Source organism: Leptosomus discolor, chromosome 5, assembly GCF_034619465.1.
Source record: "Leptosomus discolor isolate bLepDis1 chromosome 5, bLepDis1.hap2, whole genome shotgun sequence".
NCBI lineage: Eukaryota > Metazoa > Chordata > Aves > Leptosomiformes > Leptosomidae > Leptosomus > Leptosomus discolor.
Genome location: NC_141395.1, coordinates 30,182,943 through 30,200,947, shown reverse-complemented (window position 1 = coordinate 30,200,947; position 18,005 = coordinate 30,182,943). Strand labels below are relative to the sequence as shown.

Here is an 18,005-nt window from a genome sequence, read left to right as displayed (position 1 = left end):
ACTACATGTAGGTTTGGGTGAGCAGAGCACTGTACACATCTACATTAGACACTCCCAGCTGCGTAGCCATTCATAGCATCTTTGGAGCAAACTAAAAATGTGTGTGGGTGAAATAAATATAGACTGTAAACCAAAAGCATTACACATCTCGTGAGTGCTGTGCCAGGAGCTCTGGGAGGAATGTTGTCCACAGGCCTTGCAGCTCTTGCAAACAGTGCTTGTACAGGCACACTCACAGTGAGGGAGTGCTGAGGCAGATGTGGGCTAACCCTGCTCAGCTTTGGAGGGTTAAACAGGAGACTTCTGTCCAGCACTAAGAGAATAGTTAGTGTGTAATAGCAGTGGGAGAGAGTGCATCAAGGGAAAGATTTTAAACCATTTTGAGATTTCAACAGTATAGCTCAGGTATGCTAACATTATTTTTACTGTTTTTATACAGATCAGGGTTTTTTTTTCTGTTTTTAAAAATATTATTTAATTAAATCAGAAAATGTCATGGTCTACCATGGGGTGAAAGTTTTCATAATAATCTTGGAGTGCTAGATATCTGTTATAAAGGCAATAATAATTAAATTTTGCTAATGGAGAAAACTAATAAATTGTAAATCCACGATTTCACGGAATGTTCCATAATAGACCAAGTGAAATAAGGTACCAAAGATACCAGTCTAAATAGCTTCTCCTAACTCTGCTGAACTTCATCCTATACTGAGCTAGTGTGTAGTATTATAATCCATAGTAGACTACACAGAGCAGGGAGTGGAGGTGAGCACAGTCTGCATTTAGTAAGAGTCTGGCTGTGTGGTCACCATGTTATGTTTTCTGTGGAACAGAAGTTTCCTATAGCATGGGGTAGTGCAGTGCTGAATATTTAATTAGCTGAGATCATACATCACCTAAGTGTTCATCAGACACGTTCATCTTATGCCTGGACATGTACATACTAACTTATAAGTGAAGTTGATAGGTGAGCATAAACTGGTACATTTGGAGATTTCTCTAGCAGCCTGTGTGAGAATTGAAATAATCACTTTTAGTCCTTTACAGTTGCTGCTTAAGCAGGACCTGACGCATTGCCTAGCATGTTCAGTGCCACAGTGATGCCAGAAGCATGACATGAATTTCTTCACTGCATTAATGTATTTGTAATCATTGTAATGCTACTATCAGTAGCAGTGTCTTATTCCCAGAAGTGCTGTTGGCGTGATGCTGGCCTGTGTTATGACTGATCCTGTGAAACAAGATTGGAAGGCAGGCTTTTCCATTCATTCTAGATTATTATAAGATTAAATAGTTACCAGGCAGGTGCTGTTAGCTGCAATTTTTTTCTTCTGGAGAAACAAATGTGTACTTGCAAATGCCTTTCAAAGTTTGAGTATCAGTTTACAGCTGTAATGTAGCTATACTTTAATTGTTTGGTAGAAACATGTTCAAGTACTTGACAACTTGCGACATTATTGCAGTGAATTGGTCTCCTGACAGACCTTTCCTGGATTTGAAATTGTGCAGCAAAGGGCAGCTTAGGAAGAAAAATAGAAAGTGTATTTTGTAAGCCTTGCAGAAATCATAGAACACTTGGATTTCGTTTTTGAAAGGATAGATGGGGAAACAGAACTCTTGTCTAAAACAATAGTAGGATGGTACTTGCTCAGAGGCCTAACTGATGTGATCACCTGCGAATTGTTAGAAGGATAAGCAAGGAAAACAAACAAAAAAACCCAACTATCAAACCATAGTGCAGGCTGAAAGTGTAAAGTTAATTGAAGTCTTCCCTTTCAATTAGCAGTCATAAATCCTCCTTTTTGTCCTGGTCGTGCATTTTCACTTTTAATGGAGTTTATAGAATTGCATATTCCTGAATCTGATTTCTCTTAAGAGAAGCATGAGAAAGATGGGCAAAAAAATTCAGAAGACTACTGTTTTGGGAGTGTCTTACGTTTTGGGTGACCAAACAAGTATGTATTAAAAGTGGGCAAGTTTCACAGTGTCTTTACTGAAATCTAGAAATGCTTTGATGGTGTCCAGTTGGGAACTAGAAGAGTAATTTGAAAACCCTGGCTGTGACTTCTTCTGTTCTGTGATGTGTTAAAGCAGGAACACCTGTCAGGAAGGAGTCAGTCTCAAGTTCAGTTTAATTTTGTTGTTTCACAAAAAAAGATTTCTATTTGTTTAATGGGACTTGAGGTTTTTGCCATTCATTTAACAGGATTTCATGGTATACTCGGGATTTGAGTAAATCAGATTGACAGAAGCCTTCTTTGTATTCGTTTTCTAAAAGGCTGCTTTTCCCATTCTGATTTCTACAGTATTTGTGTAAATAAGTGTCTTTTGAAGATAGCATCTTAGTCTTACAGTTTAATTGTACAGTGTCATTAAAACAGCTGAAACCAATACTCAGGGCTGTGACAACTTCAGGGATTGATTTAAGAAAATTTTTAATTATACTGAAAATATGTTTGAAGTAGAACAGATGCAGAAGCTGTGTCATTCAATATGTAAAAGTTTTATTCAATCTATGAAATTAACCTAACAATCGTGCAGATTCCAACGTTGTTAGTAAATCAGTTCCATTGGATTATGAAATGTCTCCCTGTGACCTATTCAGATTTGTGTTGAAATATTTATTCCTGGTTTGAAACAAGTTTTGTTACTGTAGGGCAGACAGAACGTGTTATACAGGTGAAGTCAGCTGTATTTTTCATATACCCACGGTGTAACACAAATTGATAGCTTTGATACCAGCCTTCGTGCTCGATTGATGTATATTTGTTTTGGCAGGGTGTTGCCTTAGATATCATCCTTCCTCCCCTCCCATGGTCTCCCCCATTGGCTTTCGTAGCCAGTTCCCTGCTCAGCATAACCGCAGTTGTACAGCTGTGAGGGCACTGCTGGGCTGGAACAGGCACCTGGGAGTAGGAGGCAAGGGATGCTTGAGCTGGCACTTGTGCTGCAAGAAATGAACATCAAACAATGTCTGTATTTCATCTGAAATCAAGTACTTAGATCTGTAGAAGGATTTTGCATAAGTGCAAACTAAGAATTATTATTTATCATTATTGCCTTTTTCATCTTCATGTTATTTTAAAATAATAAGAATAACCTTTGAAGTTAGGGAAGGTACTGTTTTTCACATTACATAACTAGCTAACACAAAGCACAAGGAAACAAAGTAACCTACCTAAGACCAGGCTGTTCTGTATCAGAGGCACAAACAGAAGCTGAGTTTCTCTTTCATTTGTATTTCAAGTTCTGGAAAATTTTTCTTTCCTTTAGCAAAAAAAAAGCATGTACACCTATCCAATGTATGCACTTGTGTGCCCTCATACAAGATGCAGTTTGAAGAAGGTCACTCCAGTTGATGCCTTGGAAACAGAAGCTGTGTGTCAGTGGAGACTATTGATCTTGCTGGGGTCCTTCTGTGGTTAAAGCCTTTCTCATCACCAGGCTGTTCTCACCGTTTCAGCTTCCACCCTGCTGAGTGCTGGTCATGCCTGTCTCCTCCTGACTGCTCTGTTGGGCTTGTCAGGTTTCCGTAGACTTTTGTGTCCTTAATTTCCTTCTGCTTAAGGATGTTCCCAAATAGCTGCATCTCATATCTGTGAAGCGTCTTTGAGAAAGAGGTTCCTCCTGCCTGGAAGCCAGCTGAATCTCCATTTAAGCAAGGGTAGGGGGAGAGGGAAATAGCCCTTGTTAAGGCCCCTCAGCTGGGGAGGAGATGGCTTTCAGCAGGAACCAGGAGAGGTTCAGCTGCTCCGCTGACCTCCTCCCCTCTTTGGCATGGACACAGGGGATTGCAGCAGAGGAAGAGCAGTGTCTTCAGTGATGGCGCTGTGCTGGATGGGAGCTGAACGAGAAATGAGAGTGAGAGACTGAGATGCGCTGGTGCAGACTGAATGAGAGTGCCTAAGGTCTCGAGGAAAAGAAGAGAAGATACTGCTCACTGCATTCCTCAGGGACCCTGGAGTGAAATAGGAGGGGGATTTTTGGCTGTCCCCACCTTTCTGCTTTCTGCTTCGTCACTCAATTCCTTCTAACAATATTTCGATCTGAGAAATACTTGGTAAGATCAACCAGTATGATGTTAGAGAGTGGAGAAGTGGAGCGATTATTGTTATCTTAAAGTTACAAAAGACTTTTAAAATATTTTTGAAGTCCTAAAAAGAGAATCTGGTCAAAGTTAGAAATTATATAGCAATGTAGAGAAGATGACTGGGAAAAGCAGGAGAGTATGAGGGAGGATTAATGGGAAAATGGGACGTGTACTTTCATGTTAGACTTTGTACTTCTAAACCATGATAGGAAGAGCTGGAGCAGGTGCATACCTTTTGGAGTACCACGGGTCTTATTTGAATTGGCATTAGTTGGGCAAACACAGTCTTTAGTAATCATGAATGTTTCTGAAATGTCAGACAGGTTTAACTCACAGTTCTGTAGCACATACCTTCAAATTTTGAATTACAAAACCTTTTACATACGAATTTACACTGTACTGAAAGTAGAGAAAAATGTTCTTGAGTTAAAGTAGCAAGAGATAAGTTTTTAGTACTAAAATATTTGCTATATTTGAGGATTACAGATGAGGAAGACAGTATTAAGCTGATTTAGGACATTAGATCTGAAGTACTAGGACATAAATCAGAAGTGTAATGAAAGGTTTTGTCAGAACTCATTCTCACCTTGAATTGATCTTGGGTTTTTGCTTGAACAGGTTAGTTGCCTAAAATTGTGCTATAATTCAGATTTCGTTGCATGTTTAGGGAAACTATTTTGGAATAAACACACCATACAATCATGTTCATTAAATCAGTTCGTTTTTCATCACCTGTTGCTGAGGCTGACAGGAAAAAAATATTCCTGAACCTCAGTCAGAGGTGTGCAGCTTTATTGACAGGACATTAGTCGCCTGTGTACCTGCCCATGCAGGAGCGGGCAGCGCTGAGCTGGCAGCGGGCGAAGCAGCATCGTGCCTCTGTGCCATGTCTGGCTCTGCAGGCCCCAAACAGAGACACTCTCTGCTGCGGAGCTCCTCCAGGTGGACCCAGCAAGTGCCTGCTTGGGCAGGCCCAGCTGCCCCACGCTGCTTGGGCTTGGCTCAGCTTTCCCACTGAGAAAATGGCTGGCAAGGGGCGGGGGGCATGGGTTGATCAGAGCGAGGGGAGCACGACCAATTGGTAGACAGCGTTCCTGGGCATTGGGGCTCTCAAAGACATGAAAAATACAGGCACGTGGGATCAAAGCTGCGTTTTGTAATAGATTTGGGGCTTTGGAGGGTTTTGTTTGTTTGCTCACCCACATAAAAATAGGCAGTTGAGTGTTTGATGTAATCTTTTTGGGCTGTGTTTTTAGTGCCTGGGAACATTACAAACATGAAATATTTAGCTTTGAGCCTGTTGGATTTAAAATAACTTAAAATAGCTTTAAAGAAGCTTTCTGAAGTACTGATTTTTTTTTTCCGTGGCAGCACATGCATTTTTTGCTCCAAAGTTTACAGAGGCTGGAAGAGTGCCATTATGTTAAAGCCAGTGTTGCAGTTTAGTTTGATAAGAAGGAAGTCCTATTGACCCAAGATCAATATAAGGGGATAATGTAAATGGTTTTTTTCAGCCTTTTTATTAAAAAACATTTTTCTGACTGTTTTATTTCAGTATAGAAGTTATCCCCAGTATGTGTTAAGCACCCAAATTAGCTTTCCATTAAGCTTGAAGGCAAGGTTGAGATGTACTCAAATGTAGTTTGCCTCTAGAAGCAAGGTATTTCTTTTATTTCTGTAGTAACTGAGTATTTAATGTTATATAGGGAACTTCAGAAAGGTAATCTAAATGCAGGTTTGTTTTCGAGTTGCTGTTCATTTCACATACATCATGATTATAAGGCTCTATTCAGTAGTGTTAGAGATTACACTGAAGATGCCCAGACTCACAGAAGAAAAGGCAGAAGGAGAAGTTGTGTTTGGTTTTTATCAGCTCAGGAATTACTTCTGTGCAAACGTGACAAGTTGCTAACTCGCCTCTCTGTTATCTAGTCATCAAGCCGTTAGGGATGGCATAACCCCCTTCTCTGCCAAAGAAATTACCACACATGCTTAATTTTTAAGTTTCATGTATCAGTGCAGCCTTCGGTTTTCAAAACAAACAAAAAAGGGCAAATCTAATACCCACAGCCTGGCTCCAGATCAGGTGCTTGGTGGCAGCCAGTACCCCGGGGGAGGATGGAGGCGCTGAAAGAGATTCCACCACTGGGACTGCCTGGCCGCAGGGGCAGGCAGGGAGCCCTTCTCTTCCACACAAAGCCCTGACAGCTCAAATCCAAACTGATTTTTCTGACAGCAGACTATTGAAGAGAGGTTTGCCCACTGAAGCTCTGCCATCACAAATTACTGACTTTTAGCTGTAGCAAGATTCCTTTGGAGCATGTTACAGAAAATACATTTTACAGCCCAAGCTGTATGATGTTTTGAGGCATTTTCTGAAGAGGCAGATCTGTGATGCATCATTGCTGGGTTGTGATGTTACTGCAAGTGTCATGAGAGTCTGCTTTCTTACAGACCAGGTTCCATATAGCAATGAGATTATGTGGAAAATGAATTCAAATTTTAGCTCTCCTGGTGTAGTGAAAAACATTAAAAGATGCGTTGTAAAGGACACTTCATAACAGTAAGTATATAAGATTTTATATGAAAAGTTAAAATCAGTCAAATATGATAAGTGCAAAGTGGAATCATATTGATGACTGTTTAAGTCTTTTCTTCAAATAATAGAATGATTGGAACTAAGTGCAATTTTTTTTACTTCATCTAAGCCAATAGATTAGAAATCAGATATTTGCTCTTAAGTCCAGGGAAAACATCCATTTTCAGTTATGAAAGAAAATTGCTTTACAGTTACCGGTTGGCAGGATCATTTTGTTAAAGAACGTTGTACATCTCCCACAAAAAATATAGTTCCCATTGTGCTTTCCGTCTGCGTGAGCACTGAGCACTCAGTCCTCTTCCATAGAAGTTTTCTTGTGAACTTCATTGTGCATTCAAGTGCCTCCAGAAATTGTATGTGAAATAGTGTTCCTTAACTTAACTTTGGTTTAAGTATTGAAGGTGGTGACATTGATAGGTATCAGATGTTTAGATTTTATACTACCTTATTACAGGATTTGGACATGGATTTTAATTTTATTAATAATTTGTCAAGTGCTTGCAGAAGGATGCAGCCTCACTTCAAATGTACGGGCTCATAAATTAGAATTAGGATAACAGTTGTTTTAAAACATGTGCCTATAAAAGCTTAGGTGAACAGCAAAAGTTGTTTAGGAAATGCTGGTTTTTTCCTTTCATTGTTCTGAGCTGTGCATGGGTTTAATGGAAAACTGGCAATTGCTCCTGCAGGAGTTCCTTGTAAAGGTCTGTAGAATATAACTTTAAGGTATTCCAAACTTGTAGTTCCAATTTTACTAAAAATGTGTAGACAGAACAGATTGTGATTGAGATCTGTGAGCCCTTGGAAAAGATAGCTAATTGTATGTTTTTTCAGAGGACCGAGATCTTATTTCTGTCATGAAAGTTGTACAGGGCGACTGTGAAAAGCAATGTGACTTTAAAAGCGAGTAGAATTAATTATACTTGAAAAATCTTTTTTCCAATCTGCAGAGCATATTTGCAGTCAATCTGCAGCTGAAGGCCATATTGCCCCCACACTTCAGCCTTCTATCTTGTACTGCGTTGGTGACTGAACCGTAAGATTTCCCTCATGCTTCTGATCTCATCCTCAGTATCATTAAGATTCCTTAATGGAAAAACAACTTCTGCAACAGATTGGCAATGAACATATTGAATCTATCACATCAAAGAAATAGTTGTAGGATGGCGTGAAGACTCTGCTTCTTTTTAAAGTGATCTGTATGGGCAGATCTTTGAGTCCCTGTGTCATTTTGCTGACTTTGATCAGAGTCCATACAGCTGTACTTATTTTGAAGAATCAGATGTTAACTGCTGTCCTGTGAAGGTTAAAGGATGGTGTTTTCCTTACTTGTTGGATACTAACATTGCTACTTACTGGATGATATGGAAATTTAAATAAATATCAATATTTTGATATCTATCAGCTCTAAGACCACTTGGCTGTTTATATATTGATACCAGAAGTTCTGTAGGAACATAGGTAATTAATTTTAAAACTGATTTTCATTATATAGAATAATTGTATGCTTCTCTAAAATGTTTTTATACAATGCTTATCTAAACTTAAACACACAGATATATTTTCTAGAATTATTTACTACTGTGTGACAGATACACAGCTGTGAGTCATTTACATGAAGAGTAGGCAGATTTCTAAAAATGGAATGAAAAGCTTTAATAGCAATATAGAGATCTGGTGGAAATTTATGTGCAAATGTCCTGTATTGTATGATTTCCCCCATATAAGTATATAGCATTGAGACCTTTCAAAGCCTGAGGCTTCATGTTCAAACATTTAAAGATGGGAAGGAAACAATGTCATTGCTTGCACAGTTTTAAGGCCATCTTGTTGTGTGTGTTTGTGTTGTGATACAGCTTTTAATTATACAATCAATTTTTTCCCCATGGGATTCCTAGTTTTTCAACGTGGCTAACACTCACTGCCTTTTCTCATGGCTGTCTTAAGGTGCCTTATCATAACAGTGATCTCTATGGCGTCCCAGGGAGCTCTTTGCCCATTGTGGTGTAGCACCCCTGGTATAGTGGTAGAGAGGAGTTTTCAGGACAGTTTTCAGCTGCTTATAAGGAGGAAACTATCCTTTCTTCTCATTTCGCATTCTGTTCACTTCATACCTTGTAATTTTAGTAGCAGTATCAGGGGCAACAATCTGTTGAAGAATGTGAGGTAGGAAATGGGAAAACTCTGCATGGGCTCCTCGCAGTTTGTCAACCAGGTTGGAATATTTTACCTTCATAGCACAGACTTTGGTGCTTGAACTGATGCAGTAATGTTGGTAGTGGTGGGTTAGTTGATGTTTTACCTGGAGCGGCCACAGAGGGAAGATACATTGGGGCGGGGAGAACTAAGGCGATAGCTGTCTGCAGGTTTCACAGTATTTGCTGATGGGAAAGGAAGATACAGGAATCGCACATCCTCTTTTTGGCTCCCAGGGAAGAGTTCTGTATGTTTACAGGCTCTTTTGCCATTGGCTGCTGTTACCTGCTTTTGTCTCAGTTTTCTCTGATTTCTCAAAATCTTCTTTGGTAATAGGATAAATGCTAATTTTAAAGTAGGGAAACAGGAAGCATATGAGAGAGGCTTTCATTTTTGAAAGTTAACTTACAGAGAAATAAAAGAAGCTTTATTCAAGCATAGGCACAGATTGGAATACTTTTGCATTAATTAACTTTTCCACTATAAATGTAACCTTTTAATATTAATTTGAAGGAAGACTATTATCCCTCCTGATGCCATTAGCACTGTCAGCATTCTTCATTCTGTGTCATTCCTGGTGAAGGTTAGGAAGGCAGCAGTAGACAACCTCCATGTTTGGCAATACAGAAGCTTAATTTTTAAAAAACTAATTTGCCAAAGATATTGTATAAGTGTTTGGAAACTATCGTGGCAGTGATGCCTGAGAGAAGAAAGAAATCCCCAATGCAGTAAAAGTACCTGCAGGGAGTATCCAAAATGCAGGGCTGGGTTCAGCCGGATGACTCACTTCTAACCAAGTACTAGAAGCATTCCCCTTCACAGTTAGCTCCAAAATACATTCTCAATTATTTGTGCTTACCTTTGACAAAATTCTCTCCATACACAGAAGCTGTTGTACTTGGGTTTTTGGAACCTGAAAAGAAGCTCTTTATTGACAGGCCAGGATGCTTCTGGGAACAGTGGCTTGTTGGTTACCAGCTGCTCCCCAGCCAGAGTCTGCAGCTAACTCTGCTTAGCATATGCTATTGCTTTTTTTTATATTATATGTTGGTTTGGGAATAATACTGAATACCAGTGTTCCTGGTCTGGAATTTGAAGCCAGTGTTGGACATCTTGTTTTTCTTTCAGTTTGTATTTGTCACTAAAGAAATACCCAAATATTAGTAATGATCCCAAAAACTAAGATGAGATTGTTGAAGAGTAGTTATGCGTGTTTAAAGTCAGTTCGTGCTATGACATGACAAAAAAAAATACTGAAGCTGTAGGGCAAGTGTCTTGACAAGGTAAATAAACTTTAAAAGCAGAGTCCACCGATTTGGGGATGGGGATTAGTTTCAGACCAACAAAATCTTACTTCAGAAAATTTTGTTTGTGCTCTGTGATGCACCTGGAGCTAGTGATAGAGAGTGTAATACCAAATAAACTTTCATATTGAATTTCCTAATCTTAAGTAGTTGTGGTTGTTTAGAGAGGACTATAAGTTCATGGAAGAAAACATTAAAAGAAATTTGTGTACGTGTTTCACATTCTTATTTTAGAAGTGCCTTGCTTTTAAAGGTCAGTAATTATTTTTATTGACCCACACTGATGTGCCTTTTGGTGAGTTAGTTAAAATGAATCTCCAAATACCAAGAGAAATATGACTTGTGCGTATATGTCTATGTATACATAAAATATGCATTATTTTCTTAAAAGTAGATAAAAAAGGAAATGTGAACCTCTGCAACTGCCTTGAGATGTCCTGTCTGGTTTTGGCTTTGCTAGCACTTCTCATCTAGGCATTTAAAGGCAAGTCAGCAGCTGGTGTAAAAGGCTAAAGATGAAATATATCCAAAGAAAGAGGTGGATTGAAAAAAACAAATTATTTAGTAAGAGTCCTGTTAAGCTTTGGAAGGTTTTAAAACTGGGTCGATAAGTGACATATCATTTTTGTTCTATTTAAGAAAGATTCATAATCTGACAATGTCAGAAGTTGTTAGTCACACAAAGCCAGATAGGAATACCACTTTTTTGGGTGGTGTGGGGGGGGGTTGAGGCTATCTGGGCTTTTTGTCATTGTGTTTGTTTCGTGCTTTTCTTTTTATGTAGATTTACAAGTAGAAGATAGTACAATCGTCCTTGCTGGGAGATGACTGATTGTCACATGTACTGTTTTATCCACTCATGCTGTTTTGGCCTGTACATTACCACTCCATTGAGATGTTCAGTTACCATTATTAAGAAATTTGTATTTACTCTTAAATTTATAAATGTTGCTGAACAACCTGACAACAGTAACTCACACTGCAGGACTGGCTTGGCTGTTAGAATGTTAATGTTATTTTAAAATGTTTATAAGAATTAAAACTTGGTTCAAGATAAGCCAATCTAAAATGTGTTATGAAACAACTCTGCTTAAAAAAAAAAAAAAACAAACACATTCTTTCCTGTTGAAGGCCAAGGAAGTTCTCTGAGGTTACCTGCGGCTGCACAGCTACTCACTAAAGAAAAGAAGCCCCCAGAGGGGATGGCTCTTCAAGGAACAAGAAAGCAATGATCCTTTTTCTCTGCATGTTTTTCTACTGCTGATCTGCACAAAACGTTGTTATTTGTAGATTTTCTAGTAGCTCTCCAGTCTGCATAATGCCACCATTCACAAGCTTCTAACAGGAGAAAGAGCAAGTGTGCCAATGCAGGCAGAGCTGCTAAATAACCCGTGTTGCTTTGGGATGCCCTTGCCCTGGGCTGTGCTGGGAGTGGAGGAACAGCAAAATCCTGTTCCAGGGTAGAGGAGGGCCCTCATGGTGGAGGCATGTTGTTAACCCTTCAATTGTAAGAAGAACTAAAGTAGAGCAATCAAACTTGGGCATTAGATAGCATTTGGCAAACAGCCGTGGACACAGTTACTGTGTATTTAGGAATGGGAAGGTTGTGAATGGTTGCACCCTAGTTGTGTGGTCAATGAAAATACAGCTGAGATTACAGCAAAAAGCTCAGCCCCTCAACACCCGCATTTTCTTAGTACGTGCTAGGCACTATCTTGAGCTGATGCAACCACCACCACATTTAATATATATTTTAAAAGATAAGCTAATAAAATGTAAATTCCATTCACAAAAATACGAAAGTCAAAATTACGAACTCCCTGACAGCAGTTATTCAGCTTCTTATGCTTGTGTAATATTCATATAGCTCTGTATGATGTAACAGTTTCCTTTATGATGTTGTGGTTTTTTATATATATATATATATGTATGTATGTATATGTTTTGAATTCGTAATTTAGATGAGAATTGTAACATGTATCTTTTTAATCTCCTTGCAATGGAAGTCACAGTTCTTATTCCACAGTACAGTGCTCTGTGGCAATAGCTTACATTCTTAGTGAAACTTATTTCGCCAAAACCAATAGTGATGGTATTTCTTTTGACGGAATGAATATAAAATTGATGGTGGTGTGATTATCACAAGCTCCCTCTTATTTAAAAGTTTTATCAGATAGGAGCTGCATGTTATTTTTGGTGGGTGATTTTTCACATCTATCACAGCTGATACTCTCTCTGGTATTCTGTTTTACCAGCTTTTTATTATTTCCTCTTGCCATTATGGTTATGTAAAAATGGAAGCTGTTGTCTTTTAAATTTGCTTTCTCTTCTTACCTGGTTCTCTTGTGTCTGTCCACACTGGGAATTGGAAAAAGTGAATCACATTTAATTTCTTTTAAATGCTGTTCAAGCAAAGTGAATTTGTCAGTTTATTCAGCTAGTGTAGACTGGGATAAATTGTATTTCAGTCTCACCTAAAAATTTATGCGGTGTTTAAGTCTTGGGTGCATTTCGTATTTTGTGGTTTTAGCATAGTTAGGTCTCATTACAGTCTTTTAAGGAGTGCTTTTAGCAATATATAAGACAGGTTTAAACGTAGTTCCCAAGCTTGGTTTTGAAGCCAAAGTAAATGAGGTCTTGTAGTGCCACATTCCAGTGATTCTGACATCAGAGGAATATCTGCAGAAATAAATTTTTATATTAAAGTGGCTGAATTTTTATATGCCTGCAAGAAGCAAGACTGGGGTCTAACATGGAGAAGGATTAAGCTGATCATTCAAGACAGTAACAAATGTTTTCATGAAAACTCTCCCCCTCTAGGAAAAAAAAAAAGAAAAAGCAAGATACATTTTAACAAAAACCAAATGTTATTTTATAAAAGGCTCAATAAAACTAGTTATTTAATTTTGTTTAGTTTTTTGTTGTTGTTTCAGGTTTTGTGATACTCTGCTGCAGTCTGTGGAGAAATCTTTTTGTGAATTGAGAAGTGAGAATTACATTAAAAATTATCTGAGTGCTGACATGAAACAAATCAAAACAAAGTATTTTTAAATATTTGCACAAATGGAGCAGTATCTAATGTATGTTGCAGATATTTGAATACAAAACATTCAGTATTCATCACATTTGGAGCATTATTAGTAAACTTTTTTTAGATTTTCATTCTAGGAAAAATAATTAAAAAAAAAAAATCACGAACGTGATTCATACTAGGAAACTGGATTAAGACACAAATAGCAGAGCAGGACTGCATCAACTTGGCCTTGTATGGCTGGGCTGATTGTTACCAGCTAGAAAGATTCACTTTCTGCCGTTGGTGCCTCTCTTCAGTGGCAAGGGAAAATTGGGAAAAGCTGCCAATGAATGTGCACTCAGCTGTGTTTGAGCTGATCAGCTCTTTTGCCATCCCTAGATTTTAAGAGGAAAAAGAGTTTAGTGCAGTGTCTTACAGTCCAGAGCACAATTTTTTCCCCCTCATTGTCGTAATAACAATTACATGTTTTATAATGCCGATTCTTTCAAATTTACAATTAAAGAGTCTTCATCTTGTTTTCTTTCAGATTCTTCTCATTCTTTTCATCGAGATGAGACCATAGTTATTGCCCTTGCATCTGTGTCTGTACTGGCTGTTTTGATTGCTGCCCTGTTCTTTGGATACAGGATGCTTGCAGGTAGCATTTGAAGATCCTATTTTTTTAATTCTTTTTGTGTTCTTTTCACTGTTTCTTGAAGCTGTACTTATATTTTCTGTTCTCCCCAGTCCTTGTTATATGTTTGTACATAATATTCCCCTTTCTACTCTCTGACACTTCATGGTGATAGCCCTTTCATAGCAGTCCAGAGAGATTTATGATTTCTCCAAGCTGGCATTTTGGGACCCATTTTTCTTCAACAAATACTCTGCTTAACACAGCTTAAGTGGGGTTGTGAACATGCTTTATAGTTATTGCCAGTGACATTCAATTATCAAAATAGTTGTGTAGCAACCCCGACATAGCCTTAAGTTTGTAGCTGTCAGCACCTTCACTGCTGATTTTACTGACTCTGAGAAGATTTTAAGGGATTCCTTTTTACTTGTTATGTGCTTGCCTACAATATGTATTTCTGCCAAGTCCCAGGTAAGTTGTATTTTTTTCACTTGTAGCATGCCAAAAAAAAAAAAAAAAAAAGAAACTGTCTGATTCCCTCCCTACCCCCTTCTACAGGAGACCGTAAACAAGGTTTGCACAGTATGAACATGATGGAAGCAGCAGCATCAGAGCCCTCATTGGATCTGGATAATCTAAAGTTGTTGGAGGTAAAAGTTCAACTCTGTTTCTTAATCTTCATTTTTATTCAGTGTAACGCTTGTGGTCATGTCACCTTCCAGGTATAGTTACAGAAATAAATGTATCAGTGTTCTTTTAATGTTTCCTTCTAAATCACAGTTTAAAGAAGAAATTAAAATTTAAAAAAAGGAAAGAAAATGGTTATCACTTACATTTTGCCTGGTTTTGTTAGTAATGCTGTTGATATTATCTAGAACATGTTCTGCCTTGAGAAGAAAATACTAAACACTGGGAGATAATGGGGGAAATTGGAATGTGCTGTATTTCAGCATTGCATCAAAAGATCCATCTTTTTGCTTGGCACTACTGGCTGTAAGTACAGTATCCTACCATAGTTATTTGAAATGCTTTAGTAACACTTTTGGAATATAGAATTTACTGCAGATAGGGCAGTATATTTTAGTAGTGGTGCATTTATGTGTAGTCATTCTTCACGGTGGGATACTCTATCTCCATGGCAACTAGAGGCCAACCAGAACTTTCTACTCAACTTGGTATTAGATGTCTCATCAGAAAACTGCAAAATGTTATGCTTTCAATTGGTATGCTTGATAGAACTTACAGAATTTTTAAAGGCTTTTAGCCAGAAATAAATAAGTAGAATGACAGAGAGATTCTTCTTTTTGCCCCTTTGAAATCACATGCAGTGTGGTCTTAGCCTAATGGTGACAGCAGACTAATCAGCAAAGAAGCTTGGGTGCCTTATGCCAACAAAAAAGTACTTGAGGCAGAATTTACAAGAGTGTAAGGATGTGTGTTGAAGAAGTGTGCAAAGCCCCAGATGAAATTACCCATACTGATATGCAGTCTTGGAAAAAGCAGCAACTTTGGTGGAGAGATCTGCTATGGGGTCTTCTGTCCTCTTTCTTAAATCCTAAGTAGCTGACTCCTCACTCACAGTCATAGGGTGTTGCAGAGCAAATTGTCTTAACCTGTGCTTGCCTTTTCACATCCCTGTGGGTACATTCTGGGTTTGTACCTTGAAGTGACTCGCTGCTGCTTTGGAATCTGCTGACATGGAAGGACTGAGAAACGAAAAGTCTTGTCAGTTAAACAATGCTTTGTTGTTGAAAACTTTCCTGTTAGACAATTTTATCATCTTTAGAAACATTACTTTTGTAATCCCTTCTGCTTTCTGTTCCTCTATTATTTGGAAACATTTAAAAAGTAAAAAGGTAGGGGTCCGTGAAATCCTTACGGTTTCATGTCTAGGTCTTCCTGAAAATTATTTGAATTAAATAGATGCTTAAGTTCGTATGTAGTTAGAATTTTTTGAGTTTTAGAAACCAGGACTCTTCCTGTAGGTGCTCCTATGTGTCGGTTTAGAGCAGATCACAGCCCAGCCATGCTAGGCAGGCCATTACCAGTTTCGAGTCAGCCAGGGCAGCTGACCTGAGTGAGCTATAGGGGTAGCCCAGGTCATAATGTCATGGGCATTATAAAGGGGGAAGGTTTGCTGAGGAAGGGGAGCTCCTGTGGGATTCCTGCTGGGCTTCCTCCTGCTCCTCCGTCTTTCCTTCTCCTACTGCTCCAGAGGACTGTGAGGGCCAGGACATTCTAGGCTGAGTATAGCTTTGTATACTTTGTATAAGTAGGGTGAGTATAACTTTCTATACTTCATTTGTTTTGCTCTTTAATTATTTTGTTAAATCTGTCCTTGCTTCAACCTTGGGATCTCCTCTCCTTTTCCTGATTCCCCTTCTCAACTGGGGAGGGGTCACCAGGTGGTAGAATCGCTGCTATAGTTTAGCCCCTGGTATGTGCTAAACGTAGACAGTGGGAAAGGCCGTTCTGTGAAGACTGTTTAACATAGTGGGGGCTAGAATAAAAATTCACAGGTAGTAAGGAATTAATTATTCCTTTCTATTAAAACCTGTTTAAATACCTCTTTTGGTATCTATTTTGTGCTACAAATGCATATATTGTTATTACTAACCTAAAAAGTACAGCTTGTAAAACTATCCTAAACCTTAAATGTTTAGCTTAATGTTTGTGATCTCTGCAGTTAATTAAAATTGATCACATAAAAGCTATAAGTGTTTGCTAGGCAAAAGTTTAATAGAATTAGCAGCACAAAACACTTGGATTTTATTGATTCTGTATACAAAACTGCTGAATAGTTTATTTGTGATTTATTTACTGAATATTCAGACTGTAGATCAATTTAGTAAGATCTAAATTGGCCTATGCTGAGGTTTCCAGCTCCAAAATAGCTTTTATGACAGCATTCTAATTCTAGTTTTCAATACAAAGTATTCACTATTTTTATAGTGCAAGTCAGTATAAAAGTTGGTGTACAGTCTTTGTAGAGTGAAAACTTGGATTTTGTTTGTCTTTATTATTTAGTGAACTAATTATTCATACTTTTTTGCAGTTGATTGGCCGGGGACGATATGGAGCGGTGTATAAAGGCTCTCTAGATGAACGTCCAGTTGCTGTGAAAGTATTTTCTTTTGCTAACCGTCAGAACTTTGTCAATGAGAGGAATATTTACAGAATTCCGCTGATGGAACATGACAACATTGCCCGCTTCATTGTGGGGGATGAGAGATTCACTGCAGACGGCCGTATGGAGTATTTATTGGTGATGGAATATTATCCCAATGTAAGTGCTTCAAAGAAATCAATCAGATTGGTTTAGATTCCTAAGAATAGCCACATAAAAAGGATGTACTTTAGTACTTGCCAGTGTTGTTTATTGCTGCTTCTTGCATGGTACTGTAAAAATAATCTATATAAATTACACTTTTAATGAACCTTAGTGTTGTTTACTGTAATACCATTTCAGATTTCCCAGTTAGTGCTACCGAATCTAGTCTTAAAGTCTTAGCTGTAGTATTGGCTTCTGGTTATGGAGCAGGTTTTTTTTAGTCAACTGTGCAGTAGTCAAGGACAAAATGTGAAGGTTATTTTTTTGACTTAAAAATAATGTAATAAATTTAAAACTTCTTAGTATTAAGACATTATATCTCTGTTATATGCCCATCTCTTTCATGCTTACATGATCAAGCATGTTCTCACATGGTACTTATGACCTCAGTAGCTGTAAATGGTGGATTTGTTTTTTGTTTTTTTGGTTTTTTTTTACAATGAAACCTAATAGATCCAATATTGTTGTCAAACTAGTTTGTGGTACTGTAAATCATGTTGATTTTTTATCCTGCTTTCTTCTTTAAAGCTTTCTGTGGCATAGCATGTTTATTTTGCTGTACCACATATTGATAATGTAGGACAAGTCTTGAGAAGGCAGCCTTACTTTCCAGAACCATATCTTCAAATCTCCTTAGCTAACTGAATGCTTACGTCCCTCAGATTCATTGATTTGGGTTCCTAACACTGTGTACACACACAGAGAAACAAAAGTTTTCTAAAAATACACAGCATAAATGTGAATGGCTTTCATGAAAAATCATAAAATGTATGGGGGTTATGTATATGAAAATGCAAAAAATTACATTTCACATTTTATCTTGGCATTTTTTTGCTTG

General features: G+C 38.1%; 1 protein-coding gene across 1 annotated transcript in view; it reads left to right on the top strand.

The window, feature by feature from the left end:
• Positions 1-18,005, top strand: part of BMPR2 (bone morphogenetic protein receptor type 2) — a 104,740-nt gene that overhangs the window by 70,428 nt on the left and 16,307 nt on the right. Inside the window, exons 4-6 of the mRNA XM_086465976.1 lie at positions 13,750-13,860; positions 14,395-14,486; positions 16,892-17,122. Coding sequence (XP_086322102.1) covers positions 13,750-13,860; positions 14,395-14,486; positions 16,892-17,122 — 434 coding nt within the window. The remainder of the gene's footprint in view (positions 1-13,749; positions 13,861-14,394; positions 14,487-16,891; positions 17,123-18,005) is intronic.